This window comes from Ipomoea nil, unplaced genomic scaffold (assembly GCF_001879475.1).
Source record: "Ipomoea nil cultivar Tokyo-kokei standard unplaced genomic scaffold, Asagao_1.1 scaffold2096, whole genome shotgun sequence".
In the NCBI taxonomy this organism is placed as follows: domain Eukaryota; kingdom Viridiplantae; phylum Streptophyta; class Magnoliopsida; order Solanales; family Convolvulaceae; genus Ipomoea; species Ipomoea nil.
In genome coordinates, this window is record NW_017618524.1 from 115,589 (window position 1) to 134,330 (window position 18,742).

Consider the following 18,742-nt stretch of genomic DNA (forward strand, 5'->3'; position numbering starts at 1 on the left):
CCAAAAAAGAATTAAGAAGAACTAGAGAAATTTAAACAAAAAATAGTATTTATTTTGACTATCATTTTTAGACTAGCGTTATTACAAAGTTGCAAACATTTATTTTAGTGACAATATAATCAATTTCTCATATATTATCTTGCATTTATATACTTCAAATTTCCGATTTAAATAAACAAATTCAATATTTATTTACCTATGCATGAACATCTCTAATATAATATTGCATTGATATACTTTGAAATACTTATTTAAAAATAATCATTGGGCATTATTCCATACGCGCAAAGCGCGTAAAAAAACTAGTAATTTAATAAGAGTAATAAAGTGGCATACATACTTTTCATCAACAATAATGAAATTATTGGTTTTTTTTTTTTTAAATTTACATTCGTTGTTAAGACAAATTGTTTTGAGAGTTTGTTAATGACAATTATTACAATTTCTGTCAATAGAGGATGATAATAAATAATTCAAAATATATAGTTACAATAGATATTGTTATAATGATATAGTAAAAATGAACTTACAAATTTCGTTAGAAGTGCATGGACAAAATTCGGATGTGTAAACTTGTTCAATTGGAGCCCGTGGGACATTGTCAATTCTTTGAAAAATGGTCTAACCGTTTTAGAGTCCAGATGTAATTGTATTTATGATCAACAACTTTGTAGTTAGGTCGCGCCGATCTGACAATGATGTAAGAACAATTTTGTTCGGTAAAAAAAATAATAGTATAATATTTGTAAAGTAATGTATAATTGTACCATTATAAAAATACATACAAAAAATATTAATACCATAACGACCTAAATCATACCAATAATGTAAAAGTATTATTCTGATCTAAATAATCAAAAGAAGATTAATTAAACTGAAAATAAAAACTTAACCTAATTTTTTTTAAATGCATACAAATCAAATGATTTTTAAAGTTACGTTATTGATTTATAATCTTTGATATTTAACTTTGAATATTATGTATTTAGTCGGACTAATTATTTGACAAAAGTTTATGTTAAATTTTATATTATATATTTTTAATACATTTTAATATATTCATAGTATATGTTTAACAATTATGCTAATTCTAATTGGGATGGGGTTCGAATAAGACTTTTTTTTTTTTTAATAGAAATTGATGAGTAAGTTAAAAATAATAAATACTTAACGGAATATTCCGTTACTAAAGTTTATACTAACGGAATTTAAGTTATTTAAGGAAAGAAAATAATATAATAGAGGGTAAATAAGAAAAATCATTAAAAAAAAAATACTAAAATCAAAATAATATGAACCATTCATTTTAAGAAACAATATTACGTGACATTTTTTTTTCAAATTAAGGCATCACATTATTGACTCTTATTAAAGAAATAAGCTTTTAAATAGGGAAGAGAAATTACTATTTTTATCGCTCAATTATTTTCTAACTGTTAATGTAGTTTTTAATTTTTAATTTTAATTTATTTAATTCTCGAATTATTTAAAATTTTGTCAATTAAATATACCAGGACTATGTGGTCCAATGGTACCCGGGATGGACTTTCATTTGAAAGGTTGTGAGTTCGAGCCTCAGTGGAGGCGTTATTAGCTCTTTGTGTTACAGTAGGTTGGGAAAAAAAATATTTTAAGGATAAAATTGACAAATTTTTTAAATAGAAAAATAGTCCTATTGAAAGGATTTAATTGACGAAATTTTAAATAATTTAAGAATTAAATTAGTTGAAATTGAAAATTAAAGATTGAATTTGATAAACAAATTAAGGAATCAAAATACGGAGTAGTAATTTTCTCTAAAAAGAAATAAAATAATGATAATGATATGAATAATAATATAAATAAAAGTCATCTCCCGCTTCCAGAATGTGGGAAACACTGGAACCTGATTCCACAGCAGCCGTTGAACGTGAATTCTCATCTCATTCTCTCTCATCACTTCTCATTTTCAGACACGCAGAGGTACTGCTTTTCATCTTTCTCTCTCTGTAATCTTTATTCATCGATGTGGTATGTGTATGATGAATTCGAGTATCCTGGAGTAGAATTGTGATTTGGCTTCTTAATTTTGATTATTAACAATTTATCTCAAGTAGATCATACTCAGTTTTTATATATATTCTTCATTTTTTTTTTCTGTCAGTGCGTTCATTACATTTTGACTTTGATTGACTGTTCAAAGTTTAGATCGACAGGTTACGTTACTGAATTTTGATATTTTGCGTTGATTGTAGGCTTTACTTTATGCGTTTTAGTTTTTAAGTGTTTTATTTGGAAAATAGTTCCAGATTTTGATTGAAGCCTGTAGATTTATTTGCTAGGTTGACTTGGAGATATAGTGAGTTTTTAGTGGTAAGGTTTTGGTTGAAAGAGTATTTTGAGTACTCTTGGTTTACAAGTTTAGATTCATATGTAAAGTTACTGAACTTCAATGCTTTTACTGTAAGCTTCAATTTCTGCAATTTGATTATCATGTGTTGAAATTTGGTTGAAAGAGTGTATTCTACGACTTCTGGTTTTATTAGCAAGTTAATTGTTTAGATTGATTGATTAGGTTAATTCTTTTAGTTTATATCTATTGCTAACTTTGATTTCTGTGTTTTGGTTATTAAGTTTTCTTTAGCAAAATTTTGATAAATAATTCTGGATTTTGATTGAATTCTGAATTTTTATTGTGATATATTTGGCTAGGTTGGCCTGGAGATATAATGGCTGTTTGTTAAGGCTGAAGTTTGGTTGAAAGAGAGTTAAGCCTTCTAAGTATTCATTTTAATTTGAGAAAGTTGATTGATAAGAATGACGTGGTTTAGAGCTGGGTCAAGAGTGGCAAAGCTTGCTGTTAGAAGGGCTTTGTCACAGCATGGTTCACCTCTTCCCAGAACTCGTATCCTTCCACAGTATAGTAGATATTTTCATTCAACTGCTCTCAGGCCAAAGGCACAGTCTGCTCCTGTCCCAAGGCCTGTACCACTATCCAAGTTGACTGATAGCTTCTTAGATGGGACGAGCAGTGTGTATCTTGAGGAGCTTCAGCGGGCTTGGGAGCAAGATCCGAATAGTGTTGATGAGTCATGGGATAACTTCTTCAGGAATTTTGTTGGCCAAGCCACCACATCCCCAGGGATTTCTGGCCAAACAATTCAAGAAAGTATGCGCCTCTTGTTGCTCGTGAGAGCTTATCAGGTCAATGGTCACATGAAAGCTAAATTAGACCCATTGGACTTAGAGGAGAGACAAATTCCAGACGACTTAGATCCTGCTTCTTATGGGTTCACTGAAGCTGATCTTGATAGGGAATTCTTTCTTGGTGTGTGGAGTATGTCCGGCTTCTTGTCTGAAAACCGTCCTGTGCAAACGTTGAGAGCCATATTGACGCGGCTTGAGCAGGCTTATTGTGGAAGGATTGGTTATGAGTACATGCACATTCCTGATCGTGATAAATGTAATTGGCTGAGGGAAAAGATTGAGACTCCAACACCAACGGAATACAATCGTGAGCGACGTGAGGTTATGCTTGATAGACTGATGTGGAGCACTCAGTTTGAGAACTTCTTGGCTACCAAGTGGACAGCTGCAAAGAGGTTTGGCCTTGAAGGTTGTGAGACCTTGATTCCTGGAATGAAGGAGATGTTTGATAGGGCAGCAGATCTAGGTGTAGAAAGTATAGTAATTGGGATGTCGCATAGAGGAAGACTAAATGTCCTAGGTAATGTTGTTCGGAAGCCACTTCGGCAGATCTTTAATGAGTTTAGTGGTGGTACAAAACCCGTTGATGAAGCTGGTTATGTGGGAACTGGTGATGTAAAGTATCACTTGGGAACTTCTTATGATCGTCCAACTAGAGGTGGGAAAAGAATTCATCTGTCATTGGTTGCAAATCCAAGCCACTTGGAAGCTGTAGACCCTGTTGTAGTTGGAAAAACTAGAGCAAAGCAATATTATACTAATGATGTTGATAGGACCAGAAACATGGGTATTTTGATTCACGGTGATGGTAGCTTTGCAGGGCAAGGTGTTGTCTACGAGACATTGCATCTTAGTGCTCTTCCAAACTACACAACTGGTGGAACAATACATATTGTTGTAAATAACCAAGTGGCCTTTACAACTGATCCTAGGTCAGGAAGATCTTCTCAATACTGTACTGATGTTGCCAAAGCCTTGAATGCCCCAATTTTTCACGTCAATGGTGATGATGTTGAGGCTGTAGTTCATGCTTGTGAACTTGCTGCAGAGTGGCGTCAAACATTCCACTCAGATGTTGTTGTTGATATTGTCTGTTATCGGCGATATGGACATAATGAAATAGACGAACCATCTTTTACCCAACCAAAAATGTACAAGGTTAGTCGTTGATAATTTCCTTGGACTAATTATTCTTTTAGATATTAGATTCATTTTAAACTTCTTGTTAAGTTGTGACTGACTGCAATCTAGACCACTGGAAGCATTGCAGTCTTGCTTGTGGTTTAATTTTATGTACCCATGTTAACATCAGTAGAGTATCCCCAATTGTATCTTTGAATGGTTTTATAGGTCATCCGAAATCATCCTTCAGCATTGGAGATCTATCAAAAGAAACTTCTAGAGTCTGGTAATGTGACAAAGGAGGGTATTGAAAAGATACAGAAAAAGATAAATTCAATCCTCAATGAGGAATTTGTTGCTAGCAAAGACTATGTTACTCAAAAGAGAGATTGGCTTTCAGCCTTTTGGTCTGGTTTTAAGTCTCCTGAACAGCTTTCACGTATCCGAAATACAGGGTATATTTTCTACTTTGTCCATTATTATTGATCAATTATCATGATCCATTAGAGTCAGTAGGCCCCTGGACCAATGTCTGGGGTTTACATCCCATCATTGACTCTTTGAATGAGGTGGGGTTTTTCCTCTACTTAAAGTATGTTACTACTTTTCTTCTAAATTTGTGTATAATTATATTTTATATTCCACTGTTGCAAAAGAAGAATTATTTTTGATCAAGCAGATTTCAAAGCTTTGCAATTTGAGGTTCTTTATATGTGTTTTTTGATAGTGTGAAACCGGAGATCCTGAAAAATGTTGGAAAAGCAATCACTACCCTTCCAGAAAATTTTAAGCCTCATAGAGCTGTGAAAAGGATTTTTGATGACCGCAATAAGATGATTGAAACAGGGGAAGGTGTTGACTGGGCACTAGGAGAAGCACTTGCTTTTGCAACACTTCTTGTGGAAGGAAATCATGTAAGGTTGAGTGGCCAGGATGTTGAAAGAGGTACCTTCAGTCACAGGCATTCTGTTCTCCATGACCAAGAGACAGGTGAGCAGTACTGCCCTCTGGATCATATCATGTTGAACCAAAATGAAGAGATGTTCACCGTAAGCAACAGGTAAATCTGATTGCATCTTTTTTAATCTTTATTTTCAAGATTACTCTATTACTAACATTGCTTGTTAATATATGTTCTGATGTCTTTTGTTCAATCCTTTGAGGAGGAAGTCTACTGGTTTAGATCATGTACTAAAGTCACAACTAGCTCCATGATTCAAAGTATATATAAGAACTTTGGGAGGCATCTATCACAAAACTATATTTTCATTGAATGCTGTACTCATATTGATATTTCCATTCATCTTTCTTGTTTCAGGAAGTTTCATTTCTATTTAATTAGTCCTAGACTCTGTGTGTAATTTGTTTTTCTGTTTAGCTATGGTTTGTTACTTCATTGGCCAGAAGGTTTAACCGTTTAACTGATTTAAACCAGTACTAAACAAATCAAAGATATGACATCAGATGTTTGGCTGATCTAGTTTAGGTAATTCACATAACTAAGCCACTGCTCAACACTGTTTGCCATGTTGAGCCATTTGAACTGATTTAAACCAGTCCTAAAAAGGTCAAAATTATGGTATCTGATTTCAGCTTTTCTAAGTTAGGTACTTAACATTACTATTTACTAAGCCAATGCTCGACACCACTGCCTTGTTCAGCCTGTCTTTATTATTATTATTATTAAAGGGATAAAGTTTAGGCTTCTATGTTTCTTCATCAATCATCACCAAAAAGGATTCTGTCCGCATTGAAATTGTCAATTTTGCAGTCCTAATCTTGAATCACTGCATATTCCTTGAGAATGTTTAGTTATGCAAAATTGGGGTCTTTTGGCTTTTGTCTTTATCAAATTGTATCAGTATCTGTTTATATAGATATGTGACAGGTAGGTACCTGATCCTCAATATCTCTTCTGTTTTTCGTACAGCTCTCTTTCGGAATTTGGTGTTCTGGGATTTGAATTGGGTTATTCCATGGAAAATCCAAATGCATTGGTGCTCTGGGAAGCCCAATTTGGTGATTTTGCTAATGGAGCGCAAGTGATTTTTGACCAATTTTTAAGCAGTGGGGAGGCAAAGTGGCTGCGCCAGACAGGGTTAGTTGTGCTTTTACCACATGGTTATGATGGGCAAGGCCCTGAGCATTCCAGTGCACGTCTGGAACGCTTTCTTCAGGTATTGTGTCTACAGGCCATTCAATAAAACACGATTGCCTGCTATTACTTCTTTCCTATGCCTTCCCTTCTATTAGCCTTTTTCTAACTTGTTCATATGATTATTTTAGCCTTCCATTTCGGGTTAGTTGTTTAATTGTATTGCTTTTGAATGAAGTATGGCTGACACTATTTATTTTAAAAAATACTACTCTGTCAATGGTAAGTAACAAATTGAATGTCCATCCAGTGCTTCATTTAGTGTCTGTCATAGATCGATCTTAAAGTGAGGCTGGCTTATATGTGCATCATGTTAAAATTGACTCCCTCATCTCCTCAACAAGGTTATTGCAATCATTAGTAAGAAAATAGGAGGATGTTCTGACCATTGTACAGCTCTATACCATTTAGTTTGCACTTCCCTTTGGGTGAGGAGAAGATGCAGGACCTAAATACAACCCCAGTGCTCTTTAGATAATGAATCACAGAGTTACTTTCATATCTGTGTAACACTGCATGCAAAATGCAGTATGCTTTTGCACTGATCTCTAAGGGTTGCACCTTTTAATTGCAAACTGGCTCTTCTATATTTCTTACCATAATCTATTGGCATAATAAAGTCTGTTCCTTAAAATGCTTTGACAACAGTTATATTCAATCTTTGGCATTTTAAATTATTGGCAGATGAGTGATGATAATCCATATGTTATCCCTGAGATGGAACCAACCCTAAGAAAGCAAATCCAGGAATGCAATTGGCAGGTGGTGAATGTTACTACACCTGCCAACTATTTCCATGTACTGAGACGACAAGTAAGTGGAGACTGAGAGTTTATGAGAACGAACTTTGGACCCACAATTAAGTATCCATTCTTTTCTGATGTCTATTGTCTTTCTCAGATTCATAGGGATTTCCGTAAACCTCTCATTGTGATGTCTCCAAAGAACTTGCTTCGTCACAAGGACTGCAAGTCAAATCTATCTGAGTTTGATGATGTTCAAGGGCACCCCGGTTTTGACAAGCAAGGCACCAGATTTAAGCGTCTCATCAAGGATCAGAATGACCATTCAGATCTGGAGGAGGGTATTCGACGTCTGGTTCTTTGCTCAGGGAAGGTGTGTAACATTTTCCTTCCAGGCTGCTGATTCCCTTTTCTTTTAACTCTCCCTATGCAAGAATTCCTGCTAGGTTATATCTTTTAACTTTAGACGACATGATTAATGATTCCTGATTTTGTATCTTGCTCTGCTGAAAAAGTGCATGTTTTCATTAATTTCATATATTCATGCAAACTTCGTTCTATCTGGTTTTTGTATATTTATTTGCAGTTATACTATGAGCTTGATGAGGAGAGAAAGAAAGTTAGTGGAAAAGACGTTGCAATTTGTAGGGTTGAGCAACTTTGTCCTTTCCCATATGACCTCATCCAACGTGAATTGAAGCGATATCCAAGTGTGTCCTCCTGGCCTCCCATCTTTGAAATCTCTTACAGTTTTACTTCAATTCCTGGATTGCAGCTTATCTCATTATTATATTTTAATGTCTTTATTTCAGATGCGGAAATAGTTTGGTGCCAGGAAGAGCCCATGAACATGGGCGCATATCATTACATTGCACCGCGCCTGTGTACTGCCATGAAAGCCCTTGGCAGAGGCACTATGGATGACATCAAGTATGTCGGCCGTGCTCCTTCAGCTGCCACAGCTACCGGTTTCTATCAGGTTCATGTTAAAGAGCAGACCGGGATCGTCCAGAAAGCCTTGCAAGCACATCCAATTAATTAAAATCCATTCTGAGGCCCAACCATTCTTCATCTGACCAAGAAACTATTGCTATTCTAGCGTGTGAGTAATAATTCTTTGTCGGCCAAACCGCTCCCATTTGTCTGTTGTTCTCTTGCACAGTATAAGCCATGTTTTGTTATCTTGACAATACCTAATATTTCACATTTGTCTGTTGTTCTCATGCACAGTATAAGCCATGTTTTGGTATCTTGACAATACCTAATATAGAGTGAAATAATGGTGGGATGAGCTTCACCATACTCGTGACAGGTCTCCGAGTCGAATATTATATTCAGTTTATTGCTATGCTCAATCCTCTATTGTATAGAGAAAAGGTCTGTTTTCATGTGTAATTTTGATGTTTCAGGTTGCGTTCTTCTTTCTATTCACGAGTGACTTTTGACATTTTTTTTGGGTTTGATTATGAGTATTGAATAAAGGGTCTGTGATCGTCTCACGGATTTTTATTCGTGAGACGGGTCGGGTCGAATAAAATCAATATGCAAATGTCTACATTTATAATAATTTTAATAAGAGCCAATAATATTGTATCATTAATTGAAACAAAAAAAAATGTTGGTAATATTGTTTTTTAAAATGAATGGTCTATATTATTTTGATTTTAATATTTTTTTATGATTTTCTTTATTTATCCTCTATTATATTATTTTCTTCCTTTAAATAATCTAAATTCCGTTAGTATAAACTTAGTAACGGAATATTCCGTTAACTATTTATTATTTTTAACTTAATTAATTTCTATAAGAAAGGTCTTAGGTTTGACATCCTGTTATTTACGAAATTGTTGATCATAAATAAAATTACACATGGATTCTAAAACGGTAAGACCATTTTTCAAAGAATTGGCAATGTTGACATCCCACCGGCTCCAACTGAACAAGTTTACATATTATAATTTTATCAATGTATGAAAACTTACATACTTTATCATTATAACAATATCTATTGTAACTATATATTTTAAATTATTTATTGTCATCCTCTATTGACAGCAATCGTAACAATTGGCATTTACAAACTCTCAAAACAATTTGTCTCCACAACGAATGTAAATTAAAAAAAAATCAATAATTTCATTATTGTTGATGAAAAGTATGTACGCCACTTTATTATTCTTATTAAATTAAATAAAGTAGTAGCTACAACAAAAAACAATGTATATGCATTTAATTAATTTAGAATTAGATGTCTATAATGCTTTTATTTAAAAAAAATATTCATTATAAAAATTTTTAAAAAATATTCATTATGTCATTTCTTTAAAATAATAAGGATAAAAATGGAAAAAAAGTTAGGAAGCTAGGAGCTTATTTTGAAACGCTACCTAATATAGCATTTCAAAATAAGCTCTTATTTTAAGCTAGGAGCTTATTTAAGGAACATTACCAAATAGAGCTTATTTAAGGAACATTACCAAATAGAGCTTATAGCTTATTAGTAGCTTAAAATAAGCTATAAGCTCCTAAATAAGCTCTGCCAAACAGAGCCATATTATCTTTATTTTCTACAATTCAAATATTATTACCTTCAAATTTATTAATTTATTATATTCAATACATTGTCCATTGTCTTCTTTTTACATTATCTTGTAATTAACTATCAAAGTTATAATGCAAAATATGTTATATATATTTATTTACCAAGTATTTTATATAATTATAATAAATATTAATATTTTGTTCAATACTTTTATATGATAACTTATGACACATATCTCACAACGCATGAAACATATAGGGGAAAAACTACCACTACCAAATATCAATAGGTGCTTGTAAGATAAATAGTTAATAGTAGAACTAAGATCTCATCATATACACAACAAGATAAATCTAAAGCTTCCTACACCATAATCTCATTGCACGATGAATCCATCTATGCTACCACCAGTAACCCAATTGCACATGACACAGTACCAATAATAAAAAAAAAAGAGGACAAGTACTGAAGATGAAGACAATGACAATGCTACCCAAAAGAGAATTATGAAGAATTAGAGAAATTTAAACCAAAAGTAGTATCTATTTAGACTATCGTTTTTAGACTAGCGTTATTACATAGTTGCAAACATTTATTTTAGTAACAATAAAATCAATCTCTCATATATTATCTTGCATTTATATACTTTAAATTACCAATTTAAATAAACAAATTCAATATTTATTTGCCTATACATGAACATCTCCGATATAATATTGATTTGATATACTTTGAAATACTTATTTAAAAATAATCATTGGGCATTATTTCATTCGTGCAAAGCGCGTAAAAGATCTAGTCATACTTATATGCGCAAATGTTATACTTATATGTTCAAATGTAATATTAATCATGAATAAAATTTTTGTTACTTATAAAGGAAAATGTAATACTTTTGAAGAAAAAATGTAATACTTTTACATTTTGATGTAAAAGTATTATATTTTTCATCAAAAGTATTACATTTTCCATAATAAGTAATTATAGCAAGTGTCCCTTATAAAGGTCACCAAATTTGAGCTATGGACATTCCAATCCTGATAGAAAACTTCCACAAGTTTTGAGCCAATTATGAAAAGGTCACCCAATATTTTTACAAAACAAGTCTTTAAGTTTTCTAGGTCTTCTAGTCTAAAATATGGTATCAAACGAACTCCGATTGGCACCAAATTTGAGCTATGGACATTCCAACCATAGTAGAAAACTTCCACAAGTTTTGAGCCAATTCTGAAAAAGGTCACCCAATATTTTTACAAAACAAGTCTTTAAGTTTTCTGGGTCTTCTGTTCTAAGATATGGTATCAAACGAACTCCTATTGGCACCAAATTCGAGATATGAACATTCCAACCGTGGTAGAAGACTTCCACAAGTTTTGAGCCATTTCTGAAAAGGTCACCAAATAGTTTTACAAAACACGACTTTAAATTTTCTCGGTCGACCAGTCTAGAATATGGTATCAAAGAAACTCCAATTGGCACCAAATTTGAGCTATGGATATTTCAACCCTGGTAGAAGACTTTCACAAGTTTTGAGCCATTTCTGAAAAGGTCACCAAATATTTTTACAAAACACGTCTTCAATTTTTCTAGGTCTTCCGGTGTAAAATATGGTATCAAACGAACTCCGATTGGCAGCAAATTTGAGTTATGGACATTCCAACCATGGTAGAAGACTTCCACAAGTTTTGAACCATTTCGAAAAAGGTCACCAAATATTTTTACAAAACACTACTTTATGTTTTCTAGGTCGACCAGTCTAAAATATGGTATCAAACGAACTCCGTGTTAGGAATATATTGTATAAGTTTTGATGAGCCAAATGTATTTTGTAGACCCCAATTTTATTCTATTTGAGTCAGTTCTGGTTCACAAAGTATGGTGCACCCTAGCCATGAAGCCTACGTGAACATCTCATTGATGGAAGAATAAATGTAAGCGGGATCATAGCTTAACACATTTATGAAGCGATTAGAGTCATCAAAGGTTGAGATAGACAAGATGGAAGAAGATTTGTTAAAGCATACTTGATACTTGATGATCCATGGTTTGATTCCTATTAAGACCTTTTTGGTCTAAAAAGGTTTAGACAAGCTAGTTATACAAGAAGTAATATCAAGGTATGATATCATGAAGTATTAGACGGGAAGTGCTATCAAGCCAAAGTTTTTAACATGATATTCCTTTTAGACGGATGATGACGTCACTTTTAGACGGGTGATGTCACAACGTGATATGTTTTAGACGGGTTATGGAACCCATATGGAAAGAAGAACAAAAGGAATTTAAGTCATGATATGTATCAAAAGTTTAACTAGTTGAGTTGGAAGGAATCTTGCAAAGTAATTAAGTGTTACATGGTTCAATTCTCACTTGAAGTAATTTTTATGAAGACATGATAACAAGTACATGATATAAAATCGGGATATGACATCATCATGGTACAATTGTTAGACAGGATGTCTTTTTGGAACCCGCCAGTTTTGCGAAAGAAGAAGGAGTCGAAGGAGTCGAAGAAGTTGATTCACGAAGCAAGAGTCAGAAGATGAATTATTTGATCAACTTGGCATATTAGATCAATAATTCAACAAAAGTCAAGCCTGAGATTAATTCAAATTTGGAGGCTACACATTCCAAGAAAAGTTTTTGTCACATTAATGAAGAGCAACAGCAAGATTATTCAAATCTTCTGACAGACGGCGAAATGACTTTACAGACCAAGTTGACACAATTATTTGATCAACTACAATTCAAAATGAACGATCGAGATCGAAAGTTGATCAACAGACAAATAGCTTTTATTGGCTATAAATTGTCCAAAGCAGACTTGAAGACAAGTACAATGAAAAATAGAGAGATCACACAATGAATGAGCAAGTAAGCACAACTAATCGAGAAAAACAAGATATATTTTTATTAGCCAGAAAAAAGGGGGAAATAGATTTTCATTAGAAAAATTCAAGTTTGAAGAAAGAAATCATTGTATTTCATTGTAATATCTTCTACTGAGTGTAGAAAAGGGGTAGAGTAACTAGAGAGAGTGAAAAACCCAGTTTGAGTGTAGCTTTGTGCGTAGCACTCGTTGTTGTAACACCCCAGATTTTCAAGATATTTAAAACTTATAAAATAAAGGTGAAATCTCATTAAATCCCAAACAGAGTACGAGTGTACGGGATGCTATGCCACACCTGAGCTAGAGAACTCAGGTGCACAGGCTAACTAACTAATGTCTCAAGGCTATGAATGCATAAACATGGCACGCAGGCCGAAAGGGAAACTAACTACTTCTATGTTTCAAGCTCTAGCGCACTCCAGTGACTTAATCTTCTGTTCCTGAAAGCCAAATATATCTATTCAGCGAGAGATGCTGGTAACCCACTCCAACGCGTTGAAATACATTACATATAGGGATATATATAGATATACGAAAACCCTTTTGAAGCATGAAGATATATCCTACGAGACTCTAGCTTTTAAAACCAGGAATGACTCGACAGATAGGCCTAGACACAAGCAACAGTTATAACAAGCGTATATAATCCACAACAGGCAAGACAGATAAAGCTGAGCATAATTAATAATCATAACCCAACATAAACAATCCCCAGCATAAATCCCTTAGTCACATCCCCCAATATACTCATAAACACAACTCCTCCATATCTCATCACATAGCACACTTTGTTGGCGCCACAGGACCAATCGCATGCCCATACATGAGGGTCAGCGCATATAGCTCTGACACGGCCCCGCAGCACCCTGCCCCGTCTCACATTACGGAGGAGCCGATCGCAACCGACTGATGGACCTTTGTCCTACATAATATTTATATACCTGACCGGTCTTTACCAGCCTGGTTAACAGTTGAGATGGTTCTCAGCCCATTCAACTGCCCGTATAGTGGACCTTTGTCCTATATAATATTTGTATACCTGACCGGTCTCTACCAGCCTGGTTAACAGCCGGTATGGTTCTCAGCCCATCCGACTGCCCGTATAGTGGGACTTAGTCCTATATAATATTTATATACCTGACCGGTCTCTACCAGCCTGGTTAACAGCCGGTATGGTTCTCAGCCCACCCGACTGCCTGTATAGCCCGATTGATCTTAACCAACTCGGGGTTACATGCACACGTAACACATAGCAAGTACATGCAACCCACATTAACACATTGGGAACGGGGAGAAAACGTATAACAAAACCTATGCGTGATCCATCACATACTAAGAATAGTCCTAAGGGGTTCATACTTATTCCACCTAGGTCAACGGGACACCAATTCAACTAGCATGCAATATAATAGACTCATAAACCTACGAACGGTACCCGAAATATCAAACTAGACATAGGCACGATAAACGGAGTCCGTTGGGACACCACGGGGGACGGGGAAACATCAAACGGGGAAGCCGGGAACCCAAGATGGGGAAAATTCCAGCGGGTAGCAGGTGGGTGGGGGGCCACCCGCCGGCTGCCCGCCGGATTCACTATTCCGGGCAGCGGGTCGCCGGCGGGCAGCTGCCCGCTGCCGGGATCACCATTCCGGCCGAGGGTAGGTGGCGGGTCCCCTACCCCCCACTGACTCTTATCACACAATTTCGCCCCGGGAACCATTATGGAACCCGAAACCATGCTTAGACACTTTACAACGCAATCAACGACAACACGTAGACAATTAACGGATCAAATACGAGAAACGAACGGCACATAACCTATCATGCTTTTCTAAACATAATCAACACCCAAACATGCGATTACCCCACCCCATAATCCAAGGATAATATCATACGATACAACCTAGGGTTCTAATCACTTTTATATCAACAAGAATACGATTCGCCTTCTAATTGCAAGATTCGGTAAGAATAACACATAAGCATCAAGGGCATCACACAATTATCAAGAACAACACATAATCATTAAGAACTCCATATAATCATCAAGAACATCATAATTATCAAGAATCTCCCAATATCAAGATTATCAAGATCCCCCGTGGGATCATCACATCAATCATCAATCATAATCGTCACAAGTCATTAATACACAATAATATGGGGAAATCCTACGGGGGAAATCATAGCTACGAAAATAGGTTTTGTTGAGACATGGGTTACCTCTTAGCCTTAATTAATTCCTTGGCTATGAAGGGTCTTTCTTTAGGCTTTCTTGCTTTCTTGATTTCTTCTAGGGGAATTCTTGAAGCTCTTTGGGGAGGTGGGGCGTTATTCTTGTGGGGGGTTTCTAGGTGCCTCTTAAGTCCCCTATTTATATATTTAGGAGTCCTAGTTGGGAACTAATATTATGAGCTTGCTAATTCAATTTCTTTTGGGACTAAGGGTTGGGTTTAGGGATAAGGGCCCGTGGACTATGGTGGGCCTTTCCTAATTAATTATTGTGTTTTAATTCTTTCTTTTGGGTAATTGATTAAATGATTTAATTGATCTTAGGGGTCGTAACACGGGGTGTTACACTCTCCCCCCCTTATGAGGGGTTTCGTCCCTGAAGCCCGGTGTGTTAATCCACTCTTTCACCCCCAGGCATCCCGCAGCTTGGCCTCCTAGTTAGGAATGTGGCCCCACGTTTTTGCCTTAGTTGGGGTAGACTGGATTTCTGGTGGTTTGTGATAGAAGGGTTTTAGGTCTACCTTGGTCTCCTGCTCCCGAGCTGGATGCCCCGCGAGTGCCCAAGGTGGCCTCGATCGCTGCCACCCTCTGATCTAGTGCGCGTGTCGTACGGATCAGGGATGAGAATCCTTCCTCCATGATTTGGTTTTGTCGGTTGAGCTGTGCGAGTATGCGTTCATTGATTGAGCCCTCGTTTTGTTCCCTTGGATTTCCTCCCGATCGTGGTTGCACTGTTGGGTTGGGCTCGTCCTCCTCCTCCTGGTCCTCATTTCCCTCCAGAATTCCGCAATCTTGCATTTCCCGTTTGAGCTTCTTGTTGGAGATGTCTAGTTGGTCGACCAATTCTCTTCGCTCATCCTCGGGTTTTTGGCAGACTTCTTCGAGGGTGAGGTAATGTCCTCCCCCGGTGTAGTAAATGTCATTGCGGCGTAGGTTTTGGGCGTTAAAGACCATGCCATTTGCGGTCTTGACCTCGGTGTGGCTTAGGTCCACCCCCTTTTTCTCCATGATCCAACTTAGGATCATCCCGTAGGGTAGGCTAAGCCGGTTGCTTGATTTGCAAAACTCCATGTGTTTTAGCATGAGGGCCGGCAGGTTGAACTTGATTTTGTGTTTCAAGAAGTAGGCAAAGGTGCACTCTAAACTCCCCACGTCCTTGCTTTTATTGTTCGTGGGCAGGAGGCTATCGGTTACAATCATAACCAATATCTTTTGTTCCGCCGATATCCACTTTCTATTCGGTCGTGTGGCCGAGGTGAATCCTTCCTCTTTTCCGAGTAGGTACCCGAGGTAGTCGTTGTACCCCGTGTTTTGGGTATCAATCCACCCCTTTCGGTCATAGTTTGACACACCTGTGGTGGTCAATTTCAAAAGCTTGGCCAAACGGCCTTCGGAGAGCACAATTTCTTTGTCGCGGACCTTGGTGGTGATTTATAGTTTGTCACCCCGTTTGGTGGCTACAAGATGTTGATAGAATTCTTTCACCAATTCGGGGTATTTATCCCCCTTGATGGTGAGATATATTTCTAAAAGCCCTTGGTGTTTAAGCATATCAACCAACTCCGGAGAGAATTGGTCGGGTTCAAGGGCTTTACCTCCGATCACGGTGTAATCGGCGTTGCTCCATTCCGGGGTGCGGGTTCCGAGGGGTTTCTTCGGCATTTTCTTTTCCTTTCAAGTGGCGTTTTCCGGCGAGTGCTCCGGTGGTGTGGCTTTTCCGGCGACTTTTCCGGTGGGGTTCCGGTGGTGCGTTTCTCCGTGCGGCAAGGTGGGCGGCGGTTAGCTGTGCTCTGGTGGTGGCCTGGCGAGGGGAGGAGGTGGCCCGGCGAGGGTGGTGACGGATGCTTGGGCGAAGAGTGGCAGCGGGCGGCGGCTGGGTGTTCTCCGGGCGAAGGTGGCGGGGTGCTGGTGTGGCGGCGTGGGACCGGCGGGGAGAGGTTGACCGGCGGCGGCGTTAGGTTTGGTGGGGATGTCGAGTGGTTGGGGGGTTCCTCCGGTGGGGTGCGGCGAGGGGCGTGAGGGAGAGTGGGGAAGGGAGTGGAGAAGGAGAAGGAGAAAGAGAAAGGGAAGAAGAAGAAGGGTTTTTGATTTGGGGATTTTGTGGGGTTTTAGTGATTGTAGGGGCTTTAACAAGGGAGTGTTCCCTTAAAGTTTCAAGAAACACCTTTAGTCTAGTGGTCAAGACCTTGATCTTGTAAGTAGGAGGTCAAGAGTTCAATTCTCATTGGTAACACTAGGTTCTTTGATGATGGGGCCCTTGTCTTTTTCCTTATTTCGGCTTCTAGTGGTGAGGTTTGGCTAGTTTGCAAATAGAGCCGAATTATGAACTAATCTTTTATTTATAATATTTCCAAGTAATTAAGCTAAGTAAGAAATTCTACTACGAAGGTGATTACAAGAAATTGCCAACCTAACCTAGGCAGAATTCGTCTTCTTGGCTTTCTCCCACGGGGTTTGCGTGGTCCTCGTCTTCTGGGCTTAGGTTCTCTTCCTCGAGATTGCCCTCGTTCCCGAGGTCGGCTTGAGTGCGGCTCATGACGAATATTTTTCCGGGAGTGCCGTAGTTTCCTTGATGAGTGGTGCCCCCATGTTGTCCCATGGTGGTAGTGCGTGGCCTTTTGGGTTGGGTGCAAAGGAAGGCCTTGTGTCCTTCTTCTCCGCAGTTGAAGCATCGCAAGGGTTTACCCATGCAATCCTTGCCTCTATGGTTCTTGTTTCATTTTGGGCAAGGAAAGCCCCTGGCGCTAGCGTCGTTGTTTTCCCGAGGTGGCCTTTGGTTGGTCGGGTTGCCGGGTCTCGTGTTGCTGTCGCTTCTTGTTCTTTTTACTGGTGGCGTCCCTCCTCCGTGGTTCCTCTTCCGCATTTGCTCCTGAACCCCGCGTTGGAGTAGTTGGATTCGGTAGAGATTAGCGGCACTGGAGTAAGCCTCGTTGAGAGTCCGAGGTCTGCTTACCACTAGTGCTTTTCGGGCTTCAAAGTTGAGGCCCGATACGAATCTCTCTATCTTGGTTACCTCGGTGGGGAAAAGTTCGGGTGCGAAGCGTGCTAGTTCAAGGAATCGTTTGTGGTATTCCATAACGGTAGCTGTCCCTTGTTTCATATGGAGAAACTCCTCGTACATGGACGCCCTCACGTGTGTTGGGTAGAACCTTTCTCGTAGTCGTGTTTTGAGTTGTTCCCAGTTGAACCCCGGTTCTTGTTGGTAAGTGGGACCCTCGTGGATCCACCAGAGATCGGCCTCGTGTCCGAAGTAGAATGAGGCTATCTCCACGCGGCGTTCTTCTGGGCATTCCACTAACCCGAGGATTTTTTCAAGGATTCGGATCCATTCTTCCAGAATTACGGGATCCTCCTCTCCTGAGAATGTGGGTGGTCGGTGGTTAGAGACTTGTCGGGCGAAGTCGGTGTTCGCGTTCGACGGAGGTGGTGGGGGCTTGTCGCTGCGGAGAGCTACGTTGCTTAGTGCTTGGGCGACTTGTGTTAGTTGTTGTAGTGTTTGGGTCAGGGGGTCGTGCGCGGCGGGTTCTGGAGTCCTTGATTGTCTTCTGTTGGGTGCCATGATGTCGTCTTCCTGGGTCAATGTTTATAAGAACGTTAAATTGGGGCTTGGTGTCCTTCTTTGTGATAATGGGGGAAGGTTTTCTCCAGGTAATGGAGGTTATGTGTAGGTTTCACAATCTCGCCGCGTGTCCTAAGTTTCCTGAATCTTATGTTCCTAGATACTTAGAGTTCGAGCCTATTGTCCTAAAGTTCGGTCTTAAGAGTCTTATCCTAGGGTCAAACTTAGGCTCTGATACCAACTGTAACACCCCAGATTTTCAAGATATTTAAAACTTATAAAATAAAGGTGAAATCTCATTAAATCCCAA

General features: G+C 38.0%; 1 protein-coding gene across 3 annotated transcripts; it reads left to right on the forward strand.

The window, feature by feature from the left end:
* Nucleotides 1-1,856: 1,856 nt before the first annotated feature.
* Nucleotides 1,857-8,653, forward strand: LOC109148467 (2-oxoglutarate dehydrogenase, mitochondrial-like). Of its 3 annotated transcripts, none has more exons than XM_019296212.1 (10): nucleotides 1,857-1,962; nucleotides 2,692-4,344; nucleotides 4,537-4,763; nucleotides 5,036-5,368; nucleotides 6,239-6,485; nucleotides 7,148-7,276; nucleotides 7,364-7,579; nucleotides 7,793-7,916; nucleotides 8,019-8,391; nucleotides 8,476-8,653. In XM_019296212.1, the coding sequence occupies exons 2-9, from the start codon at nucleotides 2,797-2,799 to the stop codon at nucleotides 8,246-8,248; spliced, it is 3,054 nt and encodes a 1,017-aa protein (XP_019151757.1). In that variant the 5' UTR covers nucleotides 1,857-1,962; nucleotides 2,692-2,796; the 3' UTR covers nucleotides 8,249-8,391; nucleotides 8,476-8,653. The 3 variants fall into 3 exon arrangements, with proteins under 3 accessions (XP_019151757.1, XP_019151754.1, XP_019151755.1); XM_019296209.1 differs by having other exon boundaries at nucleotides 8,019-8,352; nucleotides 8,418-8,653; XM_019296210.1 differs by having other exon boundaries at nucleotides 1,877-2,010; nucleotides 8,019-8,352; nucleotides 8,418-8,653.
* The last annotated feature ends 10,089 nt before the right edge of the window (nucleotides 8,654-18,742 follow it).